We start from the raw sequence: 14,282 nt of genomic DNA, 5'->3' as shown, positions 1-14,282 counted from the left end.
TGGAATAGAAAAAAAAAAATTCACTTGAAGCTCCTCCGATAGTGAATCTGTCAGAAGACCAAAACCATGTAAGGGTTCTGAGAAAAAGGTAAATGCTTTATACTTTCATGGTCATAGAAATTTGGACACTGTCTGTACATATCGTTAATGAGATCAGATAAAAAGTAATGTCTTACTAAAGTATCTCAGCTAGGCACCGAAAAAAATATGAGGCACTTAATATCCATTATATTTTGTCTGTTTGCTTAATAAAGTCTGGAAGTGGGTCACAATGTTTTAGACTCATTGGGTCTTATCTCAAAATTAACTAAATCTCACATCAATATTTAAAATCTCTTAATTAAGTATGTCTGTTTTCAATAAAACACAAAAATGTATTATTCTGTAATGAAAAAAAGTTTCTCAATAAAATAAAGTATCTTTAAAATATTATTATAAAGTTCACTAAAAATTTCAAACTTAGATGCAATTAATGCTAGGCTTGCTTTCAGAAGAATTCTTCAATGGGACACCAACCAAACTTCTAGTGAAATAATGGAGAAGAAAATCACCTGGCTCAAGGCCAGGTCTGTAATTTTCCTGATTATCTCTTTTAGAACTGTGACTCCAGCTTGACCCTCACTAATACACTAGTCTATAAACTGTATGGTTTCCTAACGGCACAGGAATAAAAGTAAACCACACACAAGAGTCAACACTGAAAGCTCTGCATTAATCGTTCACCTAAGCATTTTGTTTCAAAGGTGTAAAGCCATCTAGAGATGGAAAAAAAAGTATATAGGTAAAAAAGTCATTGCATACGAATTCCAACTGGATGAGGAAAACAGCCAGCTAGACAGGAACTGTGTGTGTCAGCAGCAGTGCTGCAGTAGACATCCCTTTGGATTTCACACCGTCAGTGGCCATTACCAATATTAATAAAAGCCATCTGGCCTTGTATAGTTTTATGTCTCTATCTCATTGTTTGTTTCAATGGTATTTATCCATCCCTGGAGTTCGTCATACTGAGAGGTAATTTGGAAACTTTTAGAGGCCTGAATAAAAAAAAACAAAGAGCAAGCAATTAATCATGGTAATAGTGCTTCCAAGGGTCACACTATTACTTTGAGCAATTATACCGATCTTTTTCACTCCTCAAATATAATTCTAGGGGAAAAAAAAAATCCCAAATTTTATGGTCATAACTGTAAGAAAGAAAAATTAACAAGAATATAATCTTATAGCTAATGCCTTGACTAATAACTGGAGATCTAAGAAGCCTTGCTTTCAAATCATGTCCCAAGACCATTACATTCAGAAGTAACCATCAAAACCTGATTGCCAAAAAATGAAACTGCAGTAGTATGTAACTTGCTTTGGACAAAGTAGCCCTACTGAAATGCAGGACATCTATTCAGAGAAACTTGTGAGAAAGTAAGAATGTTTTCATTTCCCTCTACAGTGACAGGTAATTTAAACAAAACCATCACAAGACATCTGTTAATAAGCTCATCTGGATGCAGTGGATTACTCTTGGCTTCACTTCTCCTGTTGTAATTCAAAAAGTGCAAACTTGTGGGGTCTTGGAGGAGACTGGGAGACAAGAAGCTTGGGTGTAGCAGCCCAGTAACAACCCTGAGCTGACAACAGGAGTCCTGAAGTCACATATCTATTTCCAGATCTCTATTTTGCATAGAATATTATTGGAGAAAAAAAATAAACTCAACAACACACTACCACATAGTACTTGACTATGAGCAGGTGTTTATTATCATTGTTGTTATTATTAAATAAAGTAGCTTTAGTTGATACGTTTAATGCCAAACAGTGAACTATTCTCAAAGACATGCTAAAATCAGATCCCAAAAGGGGTTTCATTTAATATCTGGACTCAAAAGGGATTTAAACAGAAGCTAGACACTGCTCAAAAGGAATCGCTCAAGCCATGTGCAAAAGACAGAAGTTCAGGGCTCTGGAGAATCATCATGTCAAAGCAGGGTTTTTTTGAACACAGCTTTAGCTTATGCATCAGAGAAGGATAGAAACTCCTAACACATACTTGCAAGTATTGTGGACAACTCAAGTCTCTGTCTTTAAGCATTTAAATACCTCTGCAAATATTATTAACAGAAGTCTAACCATTTTGATGAAGCTTAAGCTCTTCAGCCTTATTTCAAAGGTGAATTCAGGCACTAAATTTAAAAAAAAATATTTATCTGTGTCCAATTTTGACTAAATCATCCATCAAAGGGTCATCCCGTATTAGTCTTTCCATTCTGTATATACACAATTTGTGTGTTTTACAGGAAAACTGGAAGAGGTGAGTATTTCTGCTATTAAAAAGATTTCCATTTTGATGTTGTTTCTATTATGCATATTGTATTAGTTAAACAGGAAAAGTAGGATACCTCATTTGGAGTTAAATTAACTTAATTCTGACAGTCAAGAAATACACTAGGGTTTTTAACACCTAACACGCACTATGTTTTTCAATGCCAGATTTTATCTTTCAGAATAATAATTAGCAGTAGTTTTAATATTTTCTCAATTATAAAGACTTATCACTTAATGGATAAAATTTCCATAAATTTCAGTTGATATACTGTGTTAGCCTATTATGTTCTGTATTATTTGGCGACTGTTATTAAACAATAATAGCATTCACTTTCTTACAATTAAAATTTTAAAAGGAGCTTTAAATATAAAGGGAGAGGAAGAGGCAGAGAAGATAAATTACACAACTGAAAGGAGTGGTTGTTTTTCTCTTCGTATCTTAAGTGCAAATTCTTCTTCACTGTGTTTCCCAGACACCATCTGTTTCCAAAACAACTCATCACCAAACATAACAGAGGAGATAGGAACTTCTAACAGGAGTTAAACCTGCCAATTTGCAGAATGGTCTGAGCTTTCTCAAATAGAAAAAATATGATAGTACAGAGTTGATAATAAATTAAAGAGGGCCAATGAGTGTCACCTCAGACGATGCAGTACACCATTTTAGGGATTTTAATTAGAATCATAGACTGCTCATTACTTTACGATGTTCCTGCACACTTGCTTTAAGAAGTCCAAACTTCATTTGGGCATTTAATAGCAGGGTTCATTACGCTTAGGATAGATATTGGGTTCTTTTATTTTTTTTAAAAAGCCTACTATTAAAACCTGAATAATGGGTCGTACCTACTGAGGGCCTCACTCCATTTGCAAATAGATATCAGTGAAAATTTGGAAAAACAGAAACTGCCAGAATTATTTACATCAGGGACTCACTTGTGCCAGTATCCTTTCTTCAAGATTTTAGGAGGAGCTACAAGATCCTAAGATGTATGCAGGTATATTACAACATGCCATGACAAGAGACCTCCCTTCATCTCCAGAGAGACTTTTATCAGTTCCAAAATGCTATTTTACTATGACTTATAGAAGTTCTTATTGGAAGAGCAATGTACCATTTTAACCTGGTTATACTATTGAGTTTAATGACAGCAGTGTGCTTACTTAGAAAATTAGTTTATCTTTTTGCATTTCCCTCTCCCCATAGTATGTGAGGAGAAGAAAAAACATATTTATTTAGTTTGGTCTAATAAGTAACAGTGGGAATTAAGATACCAGAAAAGCAACTAAATTCTTTTAGTGGGTTATACATCTATTTTTAAGAGAAGTCTATGTTAGAAGCATACGGATTGGTCAAGAATAATAAAGGTCATTGTTTATAGATTCCTGCTGTCATATCCATCCATGTCAAACAATTTCATACATACAATATTTCTCTAATAAACATATTAAGAAACATCACTCTCATCATGAAATTGAATTGATCTATTCTGATCGCATCTCTAACGAAGTACACTTTTTTTCAAACAAGAAATCCATAGCAAGCCTGCAATATGATGCCTTTTCTGCCCTGTCCTTCTCCCTCATTCAAAACAATTATTTCCTTTCTGTAGCCCAAATAATTTATTTCATACATGGATCATTTGTTTTACTTCCAAGTTCCTTTCCAGATAATTTTATAGCTATCAGCAGACTAAAATAATGCTTCTGTTGTTCCCTTGGCAGTTCTGCTGGATTAAATCCATTAGCACATTCACATATACACACATTCTATTTTATGTTCTTTCTGTTCGTAACATTTGACTCTATGTAGATCTTAGGCTTTTTGCCTCTACAGAGCCTACAAATTTGGATATCTTAGTTTTCCTTAGCTTAGTTTTTAAATTTTCTTTTTTATTTTACTGCTGTGTTAATTCATCACTGGTTCTATATCCTGACCCTGCTGCCTCAACACAGTTAATTACATTATAGGCAACCATCTCTGCTCCTGCTCAATATTCTGAACAGCTTCACTGAATTTTAAATGCACAAAATGGTTGTTGCTACACACTTCATTTCTGGCTTCTGCAGTTGCAATCTTGTGCTTTGTTACTAAAAATAGAGCTGCTTCCAACTACCTGAGCTGGAAAGCTAATTACAGAGCTGGTAAACAGTGCTCCTCCCTATTGAGCAAATGGCAGAATGAGGAGTCTGCTAATGCACTGGGGTGCATATGGTCCTGCGGGTCTTTGAAATCTATCAAGTGTCATTTATTTAATCATTTGTGGCTGTTTGCTCCATGGATAAATTACTATTTAAGTAAATAACTGTTTGACTGTTGGATCAACAAATCAGGGAGAGAAAGAACAATCAGCCCATTTTAGGAAAAAGTACTCTAGCCTACTTCTCAGCTTGCACAAATCAGAATAATTTCACTGACGTAAATAGCATATTGTTTATTTAGACTAGGTAAAAGTCTAGTTCTCTTATTTCCTGCAGATGAGAGGTTATTAGAGGACCAACTGTTTGCAGCAGCTTAAAGGCTTTTTTGAAAGTTATTTCTGTCACATACAGGCAAGGATAAGCAACTGCCACTGTAAGAAAGCACTTTCTTCCCTTAAAGCATTCTCAGCCATGCCTGCAGCACAGCAGCACACTGCCTGGAAGACACTCTCTGCTGAAAGATCTAAAGGTAGAAGTGCTCACAGAGCTTAGATGCTCCTCTGTCTTTGTCAATGGAACACTGGCTTCCCTGCTCCATGGGACTGACTCTTACCATATGGCCCAATACAAGCTTTGTTGGCAACAAGGTTTCAGCCATCACTCAGTCAAGAAAACTCAACTCATTTTCAGCCATTACTGAGGCAACAATACAGATAATAGATAAGCAAATGTTAGAATCACTGTGATATAGCTGCAGCCCCAAAGCAAAACTGTAAAATACCTGTGATGTTTGTTCATCTAAAACATTTTCTGGGGCCAAGAGGGAATATAGCCTTCTGGAATTATATTTTTTATTTGAATGCAGAATATAGGAATAAAAGAATTAAGTAGAAAACTATCAGAAAAAAACAATTTTAAAAGCATTTCTATTTCTCCTTCCTACCCTCCCAAAAACTAAAGAGAAGAGTAAATAAAATCTCCAAGACTCAACACATTAGAAAAGTTTAGTGAAGGAAAAGAGTATGCTAGTGAGCATGAACTATTTGCTCGTCATCATGTTTCTGTCGTGTAACAGGTATATGCTATATACAGTGCACATAGGGACGGAATTGCTATCTGACTTTAAATACATTATTTACACAACTCATTTGGGAGAGGAGAGGATGAGCTCCCTCTTCTGACTCCCATCTTCATGAAAAGGAAAGTCAGGCTGTCCTCAGCGGAGCAAACTAGCTCCTCTGGTCAAGGAAAAGCAGTTTGCCAATTTTTAGCAAAAATTACTGGAAAAAAAATAAAATAAGATGGAAAACTGTGGACAGAGATTGCAATTTGTAGTATACAGAAGAAGAAAATGCAAGAAGGAGCCAAAAAAAAAGAGACAAAGAAAGGCATAAGGAAGTTAGACTACAGAAAATGAATAGTATTTCAAGCTCTGTATATTCCAAAGAGTGGAAACAGAATCCTCTGGCAAAAACAGCAATAGGAAAAAAAAAGAAACAGAATACCAGTCTTCTCACCTTGAACAGAAGAAATACAGAGAGTATAAATCTGCACACCACCAGGCAGTCCCATGCTTTCACACCTAAGTTCACTCTGAAGAAGTCAACTCATGTACTAGGACTTGCGTAGTTGTCATTTTAGCATAGTGTTTCACCAGAACTGACACATCTTGTTTCCATGGTATTCTGTGTACGCATAATAGATTGCCTCTGGAGAAAGTCATATGTATTTTTACATTTAAAACTTGAATAAGAGTGTGTGTATGTGCATGTGTGTGTATGTGTCTATAGGAGGTTGCACAGTGATGAAGGAATGTGTGTGCTTGATGGAAATGAATGCATAAGTGACATTAAAAATCAGTTGAATCCTGGCTTTCAATCACTGCTCAATCTTCCTGTGTTTTCAGACCTACCTTTCTGACTTAAATGACCACAAAGACAGTAAACAACATATTTGTAAGTTAAATAAAATGTGCTTATTTTAGTAGAACAAATACCTTTCAATTGATAGTATATTCCAGAAAATAATCCACAAAAAAAAGCATATGAAGACAACATAAGCAATATTTTCCCTGCAACTTGCTGCTTCGCCCAACATTAGTTCTCACCTTAAGATTTTAAAGACGCAACACTGACAGCTGCTTTCTTCATGTGCTACACAAACCAACTTACACATTTACATTACTCACAAGTATTTTTAGGTGGTCTGCTTCTGTTGAGTTGAACTTGCCAAATCGATATGGTAAGTAAGCTGTGCTTCCACCTTTCTGTTAAGCTAGTATAGAGTTTCCAACCACCTCGTCAAAAAATTACAAGAAAGAAAGGAAGGAGGGTAAAAACATAGAATGTGAGGAAACTGTTGAAAATAAGATCCTTAATTGTTTTAAACATAAGTTGACCCTACTAGACTGTCTTGGGCAGTCATGGAAAGGGCACAAACTCACATTCCTTAATGAATGAAGTGACTTTGTGAACCTCACATTATTCACTCTGAAAAATTACACATTTCACTACACAGATATCACTCAAACTTCAACCTTCCTAATAAGTACATCCAGAGCCAGAATGAGATTAATATAATAAATTCAGGGATATATTAAACAAGCGGGAAGGGGAATAACTAAGCATTGACACATTCCTTCATTCAGTAACTGTCAGAATCAGGGGTATTGACTAAACAAGCACATATTAACATCCAATACTGAAGCTTATGAAAAAATAACTTTATCGTATGATAGACTGAAAGTACAGTAGTTTGCTGTATCATAGTAGTACCAATTTCAAGAGAGTTCATAGACATAATTAACTATCTGCTTATGCCTCAAAAACCTAGCAGCCACCTATACTAGTCTCCCTAAATCTGCAGAAAATTCATCAAAAGTACTTTCTGACTGCTGACCAAGTTTCATAAAACACAGATACTTAATTTTAAAAGCTCTCAGATGATTAAACATTCATTTTTTTTCCTCAACAATTCAATAGCTAAAAGCAGCTACAGACTGGTCTTCGCAGTACAGGGAGCCTGTAGGTAAGAACACAGGGTAAATACAGACTCCATCGCCTTACCTCAGCTATGTGTGGCACTGGGTTAAATCCACAGAGATTGCACACAACTTTCTTGCACTCTGTACACGTATTAAAGTTGGGGGGATCCTTAGAACCAATATTTAGTCCAGTTTTACAAAGGGGACAAGACACTATAGGCTGGCTGGCTTTCTCCGGTTCCGATAGCCCAGCAGGTTTCTTAGCTTCAGCAGCATGAGGTTTGCTATCTTTAGCCAAACCAGGTTTCTTTTCTAAATCAGACCCTTTAGTCGTTAAAACACTATCCGCTTTTGATGGCTCCGATTTTTCAGTCATAGGAGGCTTGGCTTCTTTCTTTACAGGAACAGCTTTTGGTAGAGGCTGAGCCTGACCAGCTTCTTTGGGGGCTGCCTGAGAAGCTGGAGGCTGTGACAGAGGCTGGGGCTGCTTTGCTGCAGGACCAGGCGGAGCGGGGGCTGATGTCTGAGACCCCGGCTGACCTGCTGTGGAAATTAAATTTGACGCCTGGCTGAAGATTGAAGCTCCAAATCCAAAGAGTTTCCCAGTAACTGTTTCTTGTGGTGTTGTAGGCTGAGGCTTAGGAGCATCAGTGATGCTTCCCAGATTAAGGCTGAAACGCCTTGATTGCTCCGGAGTTTTCTGAGGCGGCTGGGGCTGAGGTGCCAGCTGTGCTGGTGCTGGCTTGGGACTCGCCCCTGCTTGTGGGCCCTTCGGAGCTGGTTTGGTATCAGGTTTTGGGGTTGGTTTTGTTTGTAATTTCTTAGGATCATCTTTTGTTTGTGTTGAATCAACAGGCTTTTGAGTTTTAGCATCTGGTCTAGCCTCAGGCTGAGATGCAAGTTTGGGATCTGACTTCTGTCGAGACACTTGTGGAAGGGGTTTGGAATCTGGTTTATCCCCAGCTGGATGTGTGTCCTGTGACGGCTTGGCCAGCTCTGGCTTTGGGGAATCTGCCCCTTTCTGTTGAGTCGGTGGAGGCCCAGGACCTGCCGAATCCTGTTTCGGCCCTGGTGCTGCAGACATAGGCACAGTGTCCGTTGTAGGCTTCTGTATACTGGGTTGTTTTTGCTTATCTTCAGCCTGTGTTGGCTTGGCCTGATCAGACTTTGGAGTAAGATCTGTTTGCTGGGAGATCTCAGTAGGCTCAGCACGGGGTTGTTTTGATTTTACAGGAGGAGACCCAGGCAAGGACGGTTGCTTTTTCTGTGGTAGAGTTTTTTTCGATTCTGCTAGGTGCAAAGGATCCGGTTTTGGAGAAGCCTCTTTCTTTTGAACTGCGGGTGGCTGGGGAGATGGTTTAGCCATTGAAGGTGGAATGGGTGTCGTCTGCTTGGGTGGAGGCGGCTGTGGCCCAGGACCATGACCTGGTGCTAGGTCACCACCTAACGCTCTTTGCATCTGGCAGTTTAAACAGAGCCATTCCTTAATCTGCAGGGGGGAGGAAAAAAAAAAAAAGCTCTTATAACTAGGATAAGACAAAGTTAATAAAATCAACATAATACTAGGCTATTCTAGTGTATGGCTTGTTGCAATATTTCAGACTTCTGTGTAAAAAGGGAGAAATATTGTCACTAATATTGTTTTGCAGTTGACATGCTCAACTGATCTTTTCATACTTCTCCATATTCCTGTGACCCAAGCTGTTGCTGAGCCCATGCTTCTAATGACTTCACATTCGGTTTACACACAGCTGAATACTGGAGGATAAAAACCCAGCAGAATGAAAAAATACATTGGAATTTCATAGGACCCAGCAGTGATTCATTTACAGCAATGATATGCCAGAATAGAGAAAAAAAAAGCAAACCAAATACTATTAAAATAGTTTGACACATCAAGTCTGCTGACAGAAAACAATAATCAGGATTAAAACACAGTAAATGTGTAACTACCTTTAAGCATATATCTATCCGGCTTTTCGTACTGCTTATGGTTTTGGTAATGGTTTAAATTACAGGGCATGACTATTGGCAGTATAGATGTATCCAACGAATTAGGCACAGAGATGTGTTAATGGACACCATATATTACACAGACTCACACTTTACTACCAATTTGAGGGCAAGTCTTCATTTGGAATCAGCAAGGAAGTTTGCCTAAGCCTTGATGGTATTTTAAGAGCCATCATTAGGTTTCACAATATTCCTTTGTTATTAAAAGAAGCTCTCAGGGTAATTACTGTATGCCTGTATACAATAGTCCCCGGTTTCAACATACAGGAGAAGGACTAAGCCAAATAATGTACTTACCTATGTTTCTCATCAATTCTAGTACTTCACAACTTTAAGATATTTTTCTTCTTCTCAAGAAGTATTACAAGAGAGGGAAACTTTATTTTCTAATAAGACAGAACCAAGTGGTCATCCCTACCTTTGCTTTTGTAAAGCTGCACAGTCTGAGGAAGGATCAAATAGGCTAAAGCAACACGTGGTCAGGAAACATCACGGGCTATTTTCCACATTTTACATCACTAGCAGAAACATTATAGGCAGCAAAAATGCCATTCAATATGGCACAGAGTCCTGTGGGCCTACACCTGCAAGTAGATACTTAAGCAGGTCATCTGTAGCTCTACTTCTGTTCTTTAGTCTCTGTGTGAAACACAGGGTACAAACTATGGCATTTGCATGCACCACTGCAAGAGAAGGGAAACAGCAATTAGGAGGAGACAGAATATAAGACTCAGATCTTTCCCCCTAAAGGTGAAGAGTTCTGGATCCTTTTTCTCACTCAGGTCTGAAATCTCTACCATACACAATGGGATAAACCTGGAGGTACTACATATGAAGAAAGATTTTGTCTGCGCAATCTAAGAGCTCACTGGAAGGAAAGAACTCTGATGCCATGGACTAAGGCAATGAATTCATTATTTTGGTGTGCTTTTTCAGCAGTAAAAATTAAAATAACAGTTCGATGCAGTTCCCTAAAACACAATTCTCCAGTCTACTTGCAACCCATCCAGCAAATGGCTGTTAAAAAGTGAAAACAACTGAAACACATGTTTAAGCTCTGCTTTGAATTATTTAAGTAATTAAGTTCACAACTGCACAGATGACCTAAGCAAAGATTACATTTAGCTTAACTCCCGTATTTTTTGATTGGTGATCAGTTCCCCTACAAGTCCCCTGTCCAAGGGACAATTACTTGCAATAAGTAAACCTTAATTATGACACTGATTTTAGATTTTAGTAATCTAATTTCATTAAATACATATTTATATCATTTCTGGATTAATTCTTAAGGGTTTTCTAGAAGCTAAATGAAAATGCTGTACTCTAAAGTAAGATGACCAGGTGAAATCATGACAGTAACAAGTGCCTAACCGCTGTCACTCAGCTTCCAGGAAATCTAACTTCAAATCACTATTGCACCTTTAAGGCCCCAAACAAAGTAGCTGTAGGATTGGGCAGGGCTACAGAATAAGTAGTCTGAATAACTCTTACATTTAACGTGCGCAGATTCAAAGTCAATTTATTGAATTTATAAGCATTTAAGGCTTGTCTTCAACATGCAGCTGGTCCACTCTGACTCCACTACCTAACCACAGTCCAAATAAAAGTTAATTCTACGTTACAGTTTTGAACACAATCTGGTGCAGAAGACAAAACCTTAACTCTCAACTGGTATTTTTTTTTTCCTTACCTTTAAAAAAACCCAACTATATGCATATATACAGACAGGTACACTCTTGGTATTAAACTGAAGCCTTTAAAACTCAAAATAAATTTGCTACTCCTACAGCTGAACTTCAAAATGGAAAATGTAAGAAGTTTTACTTCACTGTATTATTTTTTTAAATCTTTCTAGTTTAGACATAAAATTCCTCCCATGCATTTCAGTGGGAGGAATTAAGTGCCACAACCCTCAAGTCATTATAGCTTACACACATCATCTTCAAACAAATACAAAACTGCACGAACTACAGTTCTGTGATTGGAACCGCAGGAGTTCAAAATGAAGTGCACTATATGATGCAGTTTTGTATCAAACACTGGCCTGTTCGTTTTATTGCAATTACAGGGATTTTCCATACAGTTTAATGAGAGCAGGCTTCTGTTAAGTACAGATGCTCTTGTGTGTTATTACAGGTGAATTAAAATTTACTGCTGTTGCAGATACCTTAAAATACTAACGTGTGTCTATTCTTAAAGGTGTTCCTGGACAGTAGTTCTGTGACTTTCTAGTTTCTTTCTCCATACTTCTCTAATCTCTACCTAGAATTAAAAGGCAGAAGTTTCCAGGGCAACACCTGAGCTTTTGCAGTCCCTGTCTACTTGTAAAGGAGCTTCTTTTTTAATGCTGAGGATCCCAAATGTATTTTTACACTGATGGATAGGGTTGGGGGCTAGGTCTTATTTCTAGAAGAAATCCATGTGATTTTCTTCATCCTGAGACCCATGTCTTTAAGTTTCATCACTATGATTGTAAATTTGTTAGATTTCATGCACCATTTTTGTTCAGATTTCGACTACTGAACACAGAAAGTGCTACCTTGCTTTCTCACTCACTGATGTAGAAACTATATGCCCTCATAACGACAAACAAGTAATTAAAATACATTTTATGTATTCATCAGCCATAACATCTTAAAAAAAAAAGCTTCATAAAGACTCTACTAGTTGGGAGCATCAAATGAATTTATTCACAGTGTTTTAGTAAAAACATACATGGAGAATTACATTGAAGATTATAGCACCACATTCCATACCTCACCTTTCTTTATTCATTCATAATCTAACAGTTGACTCAAACAAAAATATAAGTTACACTTCAGTTCTCCTTATCCCAAACAAAGCCAACACAACTGAAGGCAATCTGAAGCCTTTTCCTTTCTGCAAAAGTGTTCAGATTTGTTCTAACTATGCAAACCCATCAAAAGCAATAGGAAAACTGTCAGAGTGTAAGTGCATTGACTGGAATGCTCAGTTTCTATTCCTGCAGATGATGTAGGGGAGGAAGAGAATCCAGCTTGATTCTAAGATTCCAGATGTACTCTGAGAAAGAAATTTTGACTTGCAGATTGGACATATTTCATATTAAAATTACTGACACACAATATGAATGTAGCTCTCAGAAGCCATTTTAACAGCCCTTTTGCAGAACAGAGCTGCATTCTAAGGCAATGGGGTCTCATTCTCATTTAGACCAGTCATTTGGTACTATAAAAAGGAACTTTAAGTTATGCATAAAATATTAACATTCCTTTACATCGCCACAGAAATGGAAAGATTTATAGAACTTTTACATTGCCACAGATATGTAAATGGACTTTGCTGACATTGCTCAGTGCTGCCCTAAAGCTTTATTAACGAAATCAGTTTTTAGTCTGAAAACACATCATCTTATTTGGTTCCTGACAATTTTAGAGAGGAGAGAGGAATCCAGATTTGGCTCTTAGCAGACATTTCTGTCAAGATGATGAATGAAACATGAAAATTAAAGTGCTTGAGCACATTATTTTATGCAGCTTCATATAGGGTTGGTAGAATACTTTAACAGACAAGAAACTAGATCAGAAAATCCTGTTATGAAGAAAAAAAAAGAGCAACTTCTATCACAGAACAAACTGAATTAGTATATCGACATAGAACTGAAAAGGCTAGGCAATACTAGAGACAAAATTTTCCTACTACACCAACCTTCCATGAATAAGATCTCAGCTATTCAAAGTAATTACACTGAAACAAGCATTTAACTATTGTACACAGTGTGCAACTGATCCTCATTTGAGGCAAACAGCTTATCACTACAAAATAAATATTTGCCTTTTATATTTGATATTTGAAAGGAAGGTAACTAGGGAGTTTATCAGGAAACACTTACTGAGGATGCTCACAAAAATGATGCTAGCTTCTAGTCAGCAGCATGTTCCTCGGGTATCGATTCCACAAACCACAGCAATGGTTTACAAGCACTGTAGCTTGATGCTAAAACCAATGCATGAGCAAACTTTTTACATAGCAGTTTTAAAATCCTATTTTTAAACGTTACTTAGCTATTTTAAAACTACTAAAAAACATTACTGGGTGAATTACGTTATGCAGTTATCACAATCTTAAAATACACTCCACTATTCTGCTTAAATTACTAACACAAAAAGCTAAAGCTTGCCTATGAACTATGAGTGTTTGGGGAACTATTATTTTATAGCTTATATAATTAGAGTCATAAAGCAAAACAGTGAACATACAATCTTTTGACTTTTTGTTTTTTGAACGCCACCATTTCAGAATATCTGGATGTTAGTTTTTATAGCTAAACCTGTTTAAGCTGCCTGATGCATAGAACAAGGAAAAACACTTTTAAACACAGCTCAGTGCACTGCATCATCCATCACTTCAACAAATGCTGACTGCTGTCGTTAACTGCATCGAGATTTAATATACTAGAAACATGTGAATGATTAATAAAAAAATATATATATAACTGCAAATCAAGACAGCAGCAAGGAAAAGGTTAACAAAGTTCATCTGTGCTGCACAGAGCGCATCCAAGTGAATATCACTGGGATTTGAAAACGGATTATGCTGTCTGGTCAGAGCAGGGCTGGGCCATGCTTCCTGCCCAGTGATTACCCAGCAAACAGCATCTCCACATCACATGGCCTAACATAGTAGTAAATTACAGTTGCTGAGCAACAGCAATACGGGTGCAGATGGCTCACTGCAGTTGACATCTTTAGCTATGCAGATTAATTTATTATTTACTTGTGTTAAAAACTGGACAGGACAGTTTTCTGGGCTAATGAGTAAACACTCCAACATACTGTAAAGTACCCATTAA

The 14,282-nt window shown here is 37.2% G+C and overlaps 1 protein-coding gene across 2 annotated transcripts in view; it reads right to left on the bottom strand.

Moving 5' to 3' along the window:
• Positions 1-14,282, bottom strand: part of PCLO (piccolo presynaptic cytomatrix protein) — a 371,716-nt gene that overhangs the window by 343,809 nt on the left and 13,625 nt on the right. For both annotated transcript variants that reach the window (XM_086745649.1, XM_086745658.1), the window contains exon 3: positions 7,521-8,927. In XM_086745649.1, coding sequence (XP_086601775.1) covers positions 7,521-8,927 — 1,407 coding nt within the window. The remainder of the gene's footprint in view (positions 1-7,520; positions 8,928-14,282) is intronic.

Source organism: Chlamydotis macqueenii, chromosome 1 (genome assembly GCF_036417535.1).
Source record: "Chlamydotis macqueenii isolate bChlMac1 chromosome 1, bChlMac1.mat, whole genome shotgun sequence".
NCBI classification, from domain to species: domain Eukaryota; kingdom Metazoa; phylum Chordata; class Aves; order Otidiformes; family Otididae; genus Chlamydotis; species Chlamydotis macqueenii.
Note: the sequence above shows the minus strand (reverse complement) of the source record. Positions and strands in the feature narration are given on the sequence as shown.